This window comes from Schistocerca nitens, chromosome 11 (assembly GCF_023898315.1).
Source record: "Schistocerca nitens isolate TAMUIC-IGC-003100 chromosome 11, iqSchNite1.1, whole genome shotgun sequence".
Lineage (NCBI taxonomy): Eukaryota > Metazoa > Arthropoda > Insecta > Orthoptera > Acrididae > Schistocerca > Schistocerca nitens.
Window position 1 is genome coordinate 199,001,856 of NC_064624.1, and position 13,899 is coordinate 199,015,754.

General features: G+C 40.0%; 1 protein-coding gene across 1 annotated transcript in view; it reads left to right on the forward strand.

Moving 5' to 3' along the window:
• LOC126213609 (basement membrane-specific heparan sulfate proteoglycan core protein-like) overlaps positions 1-13,899 on the forward strand; it is an 843,204-nt gene that overhangs the window by 727,551 nt on the left and 101,754 nt on the right. The window contains exons 57-59 of the mRNA XM_049941462.1: positions 2,784-2,901; positions 4,588-4,768; positions 9,517-9,738. Of these exons, the coding sequence (XP_049797419.1) occupies positions 2,784-2,901; positions 4,588-4,768; positions 9,517-9,738 (521 nt within the window). The remainder of the gene's footprint in view (positions 1-2,783; positions 2,902-4,587; positions 4,769-9,516; positions 9,739-13,899) is intronic.

The following is a 13,899-nucleotide window of genomic DNA, read 5'->3' on the forward strand; positions in this document are numbered from 1 at the left end:
TGGTGATGACTCCCGGTGCTCTTTAAGAGGAGTAGGCTGTATGCCACAACAGGGAGCACATGCGCACACTTACGACACAACTTTCATATACACTACAGAAATAGGGATCCTGTAGGTAAAGAAAAAAATCCTACCTACATGATTGGATGACTCCAAGCCAATGATTCCGTAGAACTGTAATTTCACTCGGTGCCACAAGACACGATCAATACTTTCACTGCACAATAGTAATGGTAATATTATTGATGACAGCACCACTAAAGCAGAGTTTACTGAACACAGTTTTCTGAAATTCCTTCACCAGAAAATATGAAGTAAATATCCCAGAATTCAAATCGACAACAGTTGCTAACACTGAGTAGCCAAAAAGAAGACATTCTCGATGTAGTGAAGCAGCTTAAATGACTTAAAAAAGGTAAGACTTCTGGTCCAAATTGTATATCAGTCCGGTTCCATCAGTGTGTGCTGATGCAATAGCTCCATATGTAGCAATCATATACAACTGCTTGCTTTGCAAAATATCGGTGTATAAACACTGGAAAGTTGTGTCACACCAGTACTCAAGGAAGCAAACCGGAGTAATCTACTCAATTACAGACCCATATCACTAACTTCTATTTGCAGTAGGATTTTGAAACATATGTTTTGTTTGAACATTATGAATTACCTTGAAGAAAATGAATTATTGACAAATAGCAAACACGGATTCAGAAAATATCAGTCTTGTGTAATGCAACTAGCTCTTTATATGCATGAAGTAATAAGTGATACCGACATGTGATCTCAAATTGATATCAGTTTTTTAGATTTCCAGAAGGCTTTTGACACTGTTTCGCACAAGCGACTTCTAGTCAAATTGTGTGCATACGTAGTATCATCTCAGTTGTGTGACTGAATTCGTGGTTTCCTGTCAGAAAGGTTACAGTTAGTAGTAACTCATGGAAAACAGTTGAGTAAAACAGGAGCAATATTTGGCGTTTCTCAAGGAAGTGCTATAGGCTCTCTGCTACTCCTGATATGTATAAATGATATAGAAGAAAATCCGAGCAGTACTCTCAGATTGTTTCCAGGTTATACTGTCATTCTCCGTTTTGTAAAATCATCAGATGATCAAAACCAATTGCAAAGTGATTTAGACAAGATTTGTGCATGGCGCAAAAACTGAGAATTGACTCTACATAATGAAAAGTGTGAAATCATTTACATGAATAATAAAGGGAATACACTAAATTTCGACTACACAATAAATGACACAAATCTAAAGGCTGTCAATTCAACTAAGAACTTAAAGATTAGAATTGCGATTAAATTGTAATCAGGTACTGTTGAGGGTAAGACTGCAATTTATTGGCAGAACACTTAGAAGATGCAACAGATCTGCTAAATATATTACCTACACTACACTTACCCACCCTCTCCTGGAGTATTTCTGTGTGGTGTGGGATCTTCACCAGATAGTATAGACAGAGGACATTGAAAAAGTTCAAAGCAGGGCAGCTCATTTTGTATTATCATGCCATAGGGGAGAGAGTGCTACAAATACGATACACAAATTGGGGTTGCAATAATGAAAAGAAGAGCATTTTTTGTTGCTGCAGGATCTTTTCATGAAATACCAATCACCAACTTTTTCCTACAAATATGAACATATTTTGTTGATGCCCACCTAGATGTGGGAAAAATGATCATTGTATTAAAATAAGAGAGGTCACATGTTCATTTTTCCTGTGCACTGTTTGAGAGTGAAATGGAAGAGAAATAGTTTCGAGGTGATTCTTTGAACCCTCTGCCAGGCACTTATTTGTGAATTGTAGAGTAGTCATGTAGGTGTAGATGCTAAACTTGTAATTGTCACTGAATTGCATCAAGGGCGTGGGTAGAAGTCCTGTGTGCCATTTGCCTGTGGATCGTGCAAATTTTGTTCTGTGTGTTTTCATATGTTTAACTGTTAGTGTATTGTATTTTTTGAAGTTGATATTTGGGATCAGCCCAGCTTTTACCTTGACAAGTGTGGGAAAACCACCTAAAAAACACACTCAGGCTGGCTGGTGTACTAGATCTTTGATAGTTTGCCACAGGGATTTGATTTGTGTTGCAGACCTCCCTAGCTCACAAGTGAGTGTGCTGCATGCTAAAATGAACAAGCAAGTGAAAAACTGAAAACTTAATTCTTTAACTAAATTGGGACCCAGTTTGACATTCGTTTTAAATGACACAACAGAAACAAATACAGAAAAAAATTGTTTATACTCGGGTCTATTCTTGTATATCATTCCCTCTTTGCACAAGTTTTGAAAAACTGAAGCACAGATAGGGCGTCAACCTATTGTGTGTGCCCACGGTTTCATCATAATTTCTGTGTAGTAATGTGATGTTTGATGATACTTTGGGAAAAAATTGTGTACTGGTTGATGGTATTAAGTGGTTGGCTAACTATATTTTTTTTATATTTTTCACAAGAACAGTCGCATAACTACAGTGTTTCACAATTCAGTAGTTTTGACAACATAGCAAGAAAGAAGACCACCAGGTGGTGGAAACTGATTACGTCACTGTGAATGGTCACGTAACTGTGTTGTAAAAAAATTTGTAGAATAAATGAGCAATATAAACAGCTTTTCAAGAGTTGTTTTGAGGTCTGTGGGTGGAAATTAAATACTTTGTTTAACATTTGTGACAAATGGAAACTACATCAGTACTCAAACATGTGTTCCATAGACCAGTTAGCTGCTGCGAATATCTGGTGCCCTGAAGCTGACAGCTGTTTGTCATTTGTATTACAGGCTGTAGGCCCAGTGCTGAGAATTCCCAACGTCCAGGTCCAGGACCGAGGCATCTACATCTGCACAGCCGAGAGTCCGTCTGGAACGTCGCAGGCCTCTGCTGTGCTTGAAGTTGAACGTGAGTATCTGTACTCGTTTCTTAGATAACTGAAAAATTGTGGAATCTTACACGGTATATTGTGATAGGACCACACTCTCACCGCGTGTTTTTGAATGAGAATAATACGACTAGTTCCAGCACAATTTCAGCGAGACTTATTTTTTAGTAGCTGCAGATCTCGTTTGTATAGGGGGTTCTCGAAATTTTGTCTGCAAAATAATCATTCCAACAAGCGTGGCCTGGGTTTTCTTTCTGTTTGAAATAAACACCACCGGATCTGAAATACTTTCAGATAAAATTATATTTATTCATACTTTTTGTTAGTAACTCACCATTTTCACTATGAACACTGATACTCTAAATCCATTACACTGCACTTGTCACATAAACGCGTCCATCTCCCTCCAATACTGACAAAGAAGCGGTGGGCAAGCCAACGTGTACCCGGAAGTTGCAGACATTCCTGCATTCTAGATTCTTTGGTCTACTGACCTTAATAAACTCCAAAGATATATATATATATATATATATATATATATATATATATATATATATATATATATATATATATATATATATAACATCTTAAACAAGTCCATTATTTATCATAAAAGAAAATATTCATAATTAAATAAATTAAACACATTTTCTGACAACATAATGAAATTACCTCAACTCTTTACTGTAGCCATTGTAATTTTCGCACGAGATAAACTTTATCTCCGACTGTTAATTACATTACAACTGTCAATCAGTAATGGTGTGAAGCTGCTAAATCGCCAAAGAGAATCACGCTTTTCATTGTTGGTAAAACTGGAAAGGATTGCATAGCATGATATCACTGGGATACACTTCAAAATAGAATTTCATGACCGTCACACATTGCTGGTTCAATGTTCCTGGAATTGTGTATATCAAAACGTTGCATTTGATTAGTAGATTACAAATTCAGGGCGTAGATTTTTCTGGAAAACCTGAAATTCTCAGGTTATTACGCGGTACCTGGAAAAATCGGGGAATTCTTAGAGAATTTCATTAAATCTCTGGGAACTCTGTGTTTTTAACCTTTCTCTGTAATTTAATTTTACTGAGTTCTACAAGTCACAGATTTTAAAATACTTAATTCAAAGTGTGTTAATTGTATGGATATTATTCCATGCCAATTGTCCATGTTTAAAAACTGCAAACCGTGGTGAACTGCTTATTGTCTAGTGTGTGCCAGCCGTGAGGAAAGAAAAGTTGTTATTGTGAAGTTAAACACACACACACACAGAAAGAGAGAGAGGGAGGGGGGGGGGATCTATCTGCAATTCTTGTCTATGATATGCTCATGAGAGAAAAGTCTTTTATATATATATATAAAGCATTCATAAAGCTGGAATTCTCAGGGATCATGTCTTTAGAAACAAAATTTAGGAATTTTTTGTGCTCAATTTTTTCAGCAGTCTGCTTTCTTTCTTTCTTTATTTACCTTCCAAGAAAACAAAGCAATTACTGCAGCTCAATCAGCATTACCTTGACCATCCAACATTTCATACCAGACTAAATATTGGACAAAATTATTGAAATTTTGTGGAGCATTCTGGGGCTAACATCAATAATGTAGCACAGTTTCTTGTACAGTAATAATAGAGATCACTAGGGCTCTGCCCAGGACTACAATATAGGTTTAACAGATTGCCCTCACCGCTCACCTCTACGCAGGTCGCGAATCGCCGCGGGTCAGTCTGTTCCCGACAGAGCAGCAGACGGTCATCACAGGAGGAAGCACCCTCCTGCAGTGTCGTGTCGAGGCCGGCATTCCGGCGCCCACCGTCACCTGGTCGCGCGTCGACGGCAGGCCGCTGCCGTCCACTGTCGAGGAGCTGCCCGGAGGGGTCCTCAGGTGAGTGGGTCTGCTTTGTGAAACTCAAACACTGACTATTTACATAGTAGTGGAGAAAAGTAAAAGCCAACTTAAGGGAAAAACAATTTAGGATCAAAAGAAACTAGCAGTACTGACCATAATATTAATTTTAGAGATAGGATGAAGAAAGGCAAAACTGCATTTATAGCATTTGTATGTAGTGGTAAGATAAAAAATGTCCAGTACAACTGGGTTCTAAAATTCATACATTATGGCTATGAGCAGTTATTCATCTTCACTAATGTAATATACATCTCTTCTACTGCAATGTTTGCTGGACACCCTACGAAATGCAATAAACAAATGAGAACACATTATTCTGTTACTGTACCAAATATTTTGTCCTTCAGCTTGATTTTGATCTTAAGGAACAGGAAGAAGTCGTATGGAGTCAAGTCTGGTGAGTATGGTGGGTGGGGAACAACTGTAATCTTGTTTTTAGTAAAAAATTCCAGATTAATGTAGCAATATTATGAGAAGGAAAGTTGCTACTCACCATATAGCGGAGATGCCGAGTCGCAGATAGGCGCAACAAAGAGACTCTCACAATTAAAGCTTTAGGCCATTAAGGCCTTTGTCAACAATAGACACACATGAAACTGAAACCTCATTCTGGGAATAGACACACACACACACACACACACACACACACACACAACTTGCATCTCAGGCAACTGAAATCACACTGCGAGTAGCAGCACCAGTGCCCTGATTAATGTAGGCTGTATGGGATCGTGCATTGTCACAGTGGAGAACCCAGTCATTTTTATGCCACTTATATGGACATTTTCTCATCATACCCTCCCTCAAACGTCTCAGAACATTGCAGTATAACTCTTTATTAATCATCTGAGCAGTAGGAACTTAACTCTTTATGAGCAATTCATTTAAAATAGTAAAAAAATCAATAACTCTGTCGCTGCCCGAGCTTTTTTGGGTGGAGGTGAAGTACTCCTCCATTGTGATGATTGATGCTGAGGTTTATAGTCAAAATAATTGGCAGCTAATGCTGTACAATCGCAATAAAGACACGAGATGTTCAATTGACTCTTTAGAACATGTTGCGCATTTCGGGATTACGCCCATCTTCAGATATCACAGACTTAACGCCTTCCTAACCGACCACGCGTACGGCCTTGACAGCTCAAAGAAAGTGTCGAATAACGTATGGCTATAACTGCCACACGAGCAGTCTTGAAGCAGTGCCTGGCAGACTCGTGTGATGTTACTTCTCGTCATCTTGAACCGATCCAGCACAAACTTTGCCCAAGTACTTCTCATCTTCAATTCTTCCTGCACAATACATTCACATGTACCATAACTTATTCCAAGGTTTTATACATTTCGTGAATGATCTGCCTGTGTTCTTGCAGAATCAGATTCTTTATTTTCCAAACATGCTAGGTGATGCCATTAGTCAATATTTACTGGTTTTTGAAACACTTATACGAGTTGTAAGCCTGTGTCTTGACTTAGCCGTTCACAAGAGGGTATATTTACCCCCTGCCCTCCTGGAAACTGGGACTACAGAGTTTGTTGTATTCTTGTATTGAGTGGATAATCATAAATTCTCTGGCCGTGCGGTTAAAGGCGCTGCAGTCTGGAACCGCGCGACCGCTACGGTCGCAGGTTCGAATCCTGCCTCGGGCATGGATGTTTGTGATGTCCTTAGGTTGGTTCGGTTTGGCTAGTTCTAAGTTCTAGGGGACTAATGACCTCAGCAGTTGAGTCCCATAGTGCTCAGAGCCATTTGAGCCATAAATTCTCTTGGAAATAATAAGTTTTTCTTTGCCAACTATAAAATTTAGTTCTTTTGGCATGACACATCTCAAAACTCCTCAACTCATATGAAAAATGGCTTTTTTAGAATCTTGCCACTCCATCCCCCTTTCCTTTCTCTAAAAAAAAAATTCAAGGGTACCCATGTGTATCACATAGTGTGTTGTTGAAAGCTTGCTTCAAAAATTGGTGCTTTTCTGCAGCAGTTTTTCCAAGATGAAAACAAAACTTTATACGGGAACACAGTTCTTCCAGGTCTGTCTCCGCAACACTACAGGCGTGTAGAAACGTGACAGTGGAAATATGCTCACTAATAGCTGACTAAACCACAGCAGCAGCCATTCCCTACACTGACTCAAAACGAAAGAAAGGATTTCAGCGCAATGTTAATTATGTGGGCACAACATTTGAATTATAGTAACATTTGGATACCATCCTCTTCATCTTCTGGCAATGTTGACTGGAATAAAAACTTTGAAATTCTGAAGGCAGCAGGGATAAAATACAGTAGTGAAATGTTACAGCTTGCACAGAAGTGAGACCAGTTATAGGAGTCAAAAGGACATCAAAGCCAGGCAATAGTTGAGAAGGGAGTGAGAAAGGGTTGTAGCCTACCTCTAATGTTATTCAGTCTAGGGAGGGAAACAGAAGGTATTGTAATCCTACCAGAGGCAACAAAGGACTGAAGAGCAGTTGAATGGAAACAGAGAGTACCACAACTTAGTATTTATTGATTGACTGTAGCATTTTTCACCGTGCTTAGGTTGTTATTTATGTATTCTTTCCTTCCCACAACCAGTTTCGGTTATGAAGCCATTGTCTATCAATAATCTGTACGAGAAAGCACACTGTGTTACTGATATGAAATGAGAACACAATGTTGTAGAAGTAAATTATGGAAAAATAGTTACCTTTAAATTTACCATGTTGTAACACCTTTTAATAATTTTATTTTATATTATTTTAATACTCCCTTTCTTTACATACACACTTAGATTGTTAGACACCCACACTTTTATTCTTTGGCTGATATGATATCTTTACACATTTGTCACTTTACGTGCACAAACAAAATGACAAAACTTTCAAAACGTCGAAAAGAGTTGCTACAGATTGAGGAGATGCTGCCAATTTAGACATTTGGCAAAGTACTATAACTATTTTTCTGCAATGTAGGAAAAGACAGATTGCTATTTACTGTAAAGAAGATACGTTAAGTTGCAGACTGACACAATTAAAAGACAGTTATAGAGCTTTTGGTCACAGCCTTTATCAGTAAAGCGAGATACACTCCGTTCACACACACAAGTAAGCACACGTCAAACACACGCGACTGCCAACTCCGTCATCTTGGGCGAGAATGCAACTGTTGTGTCAGATGCGAGCAGCAATCTGGGGAAGGGAGAGTGGTGTATGGGTGGGGAGAGAGACAAACGCTGTGTGGAAGGGTGTGCAGAGACTAGAATGCCATCAGGTGCAGTGGCAGGAGGTTGTGGGGCAGGGTGGTGGGGAACCAGGAAGCAAGAAAGTAGCAAAGTGGAGAAAGACAGGCAGATGCATTGGCAAAGGGTTCTAAATAAACAGTGTGGAAGATGAGAATGGGAAGGAAATGTCCTAAAATCTCCATTGTTTGATTTTAACTATTTTTCTGCAATTTACCTTCACAACATTGCTTTCTCATTTCGTATCAGTAAAATACGTACAGGTCTTGACACTAATTATCACTAGACAGTGGTTTCATAAGCTGAAACCAGTTGTGGGAAGAAGGAGGACAAAATGAATACCAGCCTAAGCAGGAAATAAAGGCCACATTTATTCAAGGAATGAATAACTTCTTTAAAAGAAGTTATAAAATGAAGATCAGCAAATGTAAAACAAGGGTAATGGGGTGTATTTGATTTAAATCTGATGATGCTGAAGGAAGTAGATTGGCAACTTGACTGGTTTCTGTACAAGTTGTAGATAACCTTTTGCTCCCCATTTTTATCGCTGCTACCTGCAGAATAGCAAAGAATGTATTCTAGTTAGCATTCTCTAAATCTACAAGCGTTATACAAATATGTTTGCCTTTCTTCAGTCCTTCGGTGTTTTCCTGCATTTCTCCAAAACCCAAACTAATCTTCCCGAAGGTCGCCTTCTACCAGTCTTTCTGCTGTTTTGTAAATAATTCGTGTCAGTATTTTGCAACCCTGAATATTAAACTGATGTTTATGAAATATACACACCTGTCAGCAGCTCCCTTCTTTGGAACTGGAATTATTACTTTCTTCTTGAAGCCTGACAGTATATCATTAATCTCATTTATCGTGCACACTAGGTGGAATAGTTTCATCAGTCGGTTCTGTCAAACATTTTAATAATTTTGAAGGACTGTCATATGCTCTGGGGACCTTGTTTCATTTTAGGTCGTTCAGTCCTCTCTCACATTCTCCTTGCAGTATTATATCTCCCATTTCATCTTCACCTGCTTCATCTCCCCTTTCCATAAAATTGTCTCCAAGTTCATTTGCTTTGTAAGTTTAGAAGTCCCCCCTAATACCATGAAAGTTATTCATTGGTGCTGTAAACACGTGTCCTATCATCTTGTCCCTTCTCATCAGTGATCTCCAAGTGTTCCTTTCTTAATTAATTCTGCAAAGAAGCTTTTCATTTTTTGTCTTCCTAGTGCACCTAATTTTCAACACCCTTCTATGGCACCACATTTCAAACACTTTGTTTCTCTTGTTTTCCAGTCTTCGCACAGCCCATTAATGACTAACATACAGTGCTGTGCTCAAAATATACACTCCCAGAAATGTCTTTCTCACATTAAGGCTGATGTTGGATAGTAGTAAACTTCTTTTGGCCAGAAATTCCTTCTTTGCTCGTGCTAGACTGTTTTTTGTGCCTTCCTTGCTTTTTGTTTGGAGATACAACCTCTCACTTTCTATGTTGTGGTGGGTTTTCAGGTTCACGGGAATGACGAAAGAAGACGAGGGAACGTATCTGTGCGTCGCCCGTAACGAGGCGGGTGAAGCGCGCCTGACTGGCTCCATCTCGGTGCAGACTCCGCCGCAGATCACACTGCTTCCCTCACAGCAGGTGTCGGTGAACGCCGGCCAGAACATCCGACTCGAGTGCCGTGCCACCGGTGACCCTCTTCCCAACGTCTTCTGGCAGACGATACAGCGGTGAGTACCGCCGTTCGTTCTCTCTGGCAGCCTGTGCCTATCTCACCTTTTGGTGTGTTCTGTGAAATTTGCAATTAAATCCCATTCCAGCATCAGTTAAGGTCCTGACCGAGACAGTGTAACTTTTCCCACATTGGCTGCTTTTGGATGGATTGATATATCCCTTTATTTTGAACCTCATGTTAAATTAAAACTGCCACGGACGAGGACTGGAGCCCACATCCTTGCCTTTCACATCAGTGCTGTGATTGACTGAACTGTCGGGGTACAGATTCGTGTGAACTCGTTCGGTGAAGCTCGACATACATGAAACTTCCTGGCAGATTAAAACTGTGTGCCCGACTGAGACTCGAACTCGGGACCTTTGCCTTTCGCGGGCAAGTGCTCTACCAACTGAGCTACTGAAGCACGACTCACGCCCGGTACTCACAGCTTTACTTCTGCCAGTACCTCGTCTCCTACCTTCCAAACTTTACAGAAGCTCTCCTGCGAACCATGCAGAACTAGCACTCCTGAAAGAAAGGATATTGTGGAGACATGGCTTAGCCACAGCCTGGGGGATGTTTCCAGAATGAGATTTTCACTCTGCAGTGGAGTGTGCGCTGATATGAAACTTCCTGGCAGATTAAAACTGTGTGCCCGACCGAGACTCGAACTCGGGACCTTTCTCATTCTCATTCTCGACATACATGATCGAGTAACGACTTCTTGTGCTCTCAGTGTCAGAAATTGTTCCAGTACACACATAATGACATGGGAGCAACAGTCACACAGCAGTAACACAAGGTATCCACATGAAACCTCCCCGATTTGCAAATACAAGTAGAACTTTGTGATGTAGATACTTGCAGTTTGTGGCATCATGTGAAATAACTCAAAAAAAAAATTGCATAAAATTAATACACTTGTACATGCACTCCTTTCTTAACATGTAAAATACAAGGGTTGCAACTTAAATAGTGGCAACCTTTTATTCACAACTGATACAAAAGAGTTACATGTTTGCACCTGTTACTGTCCTTCAAAGTAGTTGCCAGCATTGTGTAGAACCCATTGCCAGCTCTGTGGGTGGTGTACTATACCATTAGCAGAGCCTGTTCTGTTGATGGTGCGAATGGAGTGGTTTACTGCCTGTCAAATCTCTGGAACACCTCTGAAACGAATGCCACAAAGTAGTTCCTTCATCTGTACAAGCTGTTCACAGGTGATGCTCCAAAAACGAACAGTAATCTGTGCATCTGATTCCAAAGATGAAGCAACAAAAAACTTGTTGAGTCGCTTTACGTGATGCCACAAACTGCAAGTATCTATGTCCCATATAAATAATTATTTAAATTTTTTAACAAAATTGTCAGGAAATCAGGGAAGGTTTCATGTGGACACCCTGTATATTGGAAAGCAACCATTGTGGGTGTGGACTCAAGAGAGAAGGCAGTGTGTTGATAACTTTGTTTATGGATACATCCAGGAATGCAGGATGAGGTTTTCGGCTCACCCACTGGATAGTTCACAGCTGCCGATAGAATTGTCCATCGCAGCATTTGTAGATTTAAGAGTAGATGAAAGCAAAGTTTCACAGCAAAACCATCACAAAACTTTTCACGCACTTGAAAACATTCGACAGATGGTCGGCAGATGATGGTTGAAGTGATTACTATAGCAAAACCCTACTAATATCAGTATTGCTGGCCCCGTTTTGATAAGGCCGGTATTACACTATCAAATTTCTTCGTCAAAGATTTGATCAAAGATGTGATCAAATATTCCATCAAATGTATCTGACAAAGATCTTTGACGTAGCGCTAGAAGGGGTATTACACTGTCATCATATTTTTCGTCAAAGTTCAAGCTGGCTGACAACAACTTGTTATTGACCGCAGCAGTTGCATGTACCACAATTGCACTGTGTGCATATGCAGAAGAGAAGCGGGGGGAAAAAAGGAACCGTACCTGGGTGAAGCCGTGGGTTTTACGACGACACGATAAAAGCATTCGACAAAACTTGTTACGTGAGCTTATAGTGGAAGACGTCAAGTCGTACATCAATTACTTAAGAATGGATGAACATACATTTCTGTATGTGCTCAGTGAAGTGTATCCTCATATCACAAAGCACAATATTCACTTAAGAACTGCTACATCTGCAGAAGACAGGCTCACTGTAACACTCCCGATTCCTTGCTACAGGATGGGGTTAGGTTAGGTTAGGTCAGGTCTCCAACCTTCGTAATCTATTTTTGTATTCAGCGTGCCTCATGTTGTAAAGCGCCATCAGCTTCATACATCTCTATTAATTTTGTAGTTGTCGGCACACACCAATTGTATTTACCCGCAATGTTTATAAAAACACTACAGACGACAGAATGCAGTGATGCTGGCACTCCATGTGGTAACGTGTCACATTGCAGTGAACAGAAGACAAGCGACTTCTTTGATCAAATTTACAGCGAGACCCTAGATTTGATCAAATATTGGATGACATTTGACAAAGTTCCCTATTACACCATCAAATATCTTTGACAAAGATATTGGACAAAGATCTTTGACAAAGAAATTTGATAGTGTAATACCGGCCTAAGAACCAACATGTTGGTCAGGGACCTGAAGATGGTGTAGTAAAATGCTAAAACTGGTAGCCAAATAAAACAAGTTTGGAAACTAGATGGCTGACAGGTGTTTAATTGGTCATCCTGTATTGAACAGCCGAGTCCCACAACAATCTCGAAAAAGATCGACATACAGAGACTTAATCTCAGTTGTTTTACTCTCATGTTCTGTATGTGAGATACGTGCTGGTGACACAAGGACTGTATGTTTGAATAAAATCCTTTTGGGCATTAGAGCATGTCTTTTTTAATCTAAAAGTGGAGTGTTTCCTTCTATTAATCTAAAGTCAAATATTCAAACTGTAATGCATACCATCTAGCCTGGAAAATTCAAAATCGAGATGGCTGCAGAGGGATGGCTGTAGAGATAACTGTTTGCCTGATCTACTCTGGCAATATATGGATAGACAACAGCAAATTCGCAGCTTGTACTCTGTGGGGAGGGGGGGGGGGGACGCTACTCCTGGGTACAGGCTGCCGATTCGCTGTCAGTTCCAGTCAGCTGCCGGAGTAGGTCAGACAAATAGCTGCCTGTACAGCCATCCGTCCGCAGGCATCTTCGTTTCGAACTTTCTTATGAAGCTCCACTATAGTTAGGACTATTATCATGATTATCTACAGTAATTGGGAACTTGAAAATTCCGGATAATCGAAATCTGTGGATAACCTGGAATTAAAGCACACAGTAATGTATTAGGGCTGTTTGCAAACAAAAATTAATTACTTATTGCAATCAGAAGTAAAATCAGTATCTAACGTTTATAATAAATTCTACTTTAATCACCGCAGTACCTGTATATGTGAAAATTCGATACTTATAACAAATACAGTACAATCCAATTTCACATTACTATACAGTACTTTGAAACAAAGTACACTCCATCTCTCGCAGTGTTCAAACTACATACTGTTTACTACACTTGTGGTGTAATGTGAGATTATCACCCTCCCACAACCCCTTTCGGGTTAATGAAAAATTTTCAGCAGCAAAAGAAGTGGGAGAAATAGGCCGCATATAATTCGTAAAGTGGATAATCCATCCACGGATAATCGGGAGTTTACCGTATTACCAAAATAGGATCGTACACAGGGTGAACCTAAACTCTGTCGACATAATTCCTGAGATTGTTTAGGGATACGTTCTGAGTATTTTTGTGTAAGGGACGCAGGGTTGCCACCGACTTACCACAAAGAAATAGTAATGATTTATTAAACTGAAAATACCATCAGAACCATGAAAAACCCTGTAATATGCAATCACCAAAATGTGCAGAGTAAAACAGAGATTAGTGAAACAAACTTCAGACAGACATAAAAAAAAGTGTGATATATTTGCCTTCGCTGCGGGAACAGGAGCAGAGTCTTCGTGCCGGTCTTTCCCTGCATTCAGTGTCGGCAGCTTGTCGTTTAACGGTTAGCGTCGCTGTCTCTAGGTCAGGGGGCCCGCGCTTCTGTTCCCGACCGTGTCAGGTACTGGGTGTTTGTTTTGTGCTAATCACTCGATCTCATCTTTGTCGGACACGTGAAGTTGCCAGAGTGGGCTGAAATAGAAAGA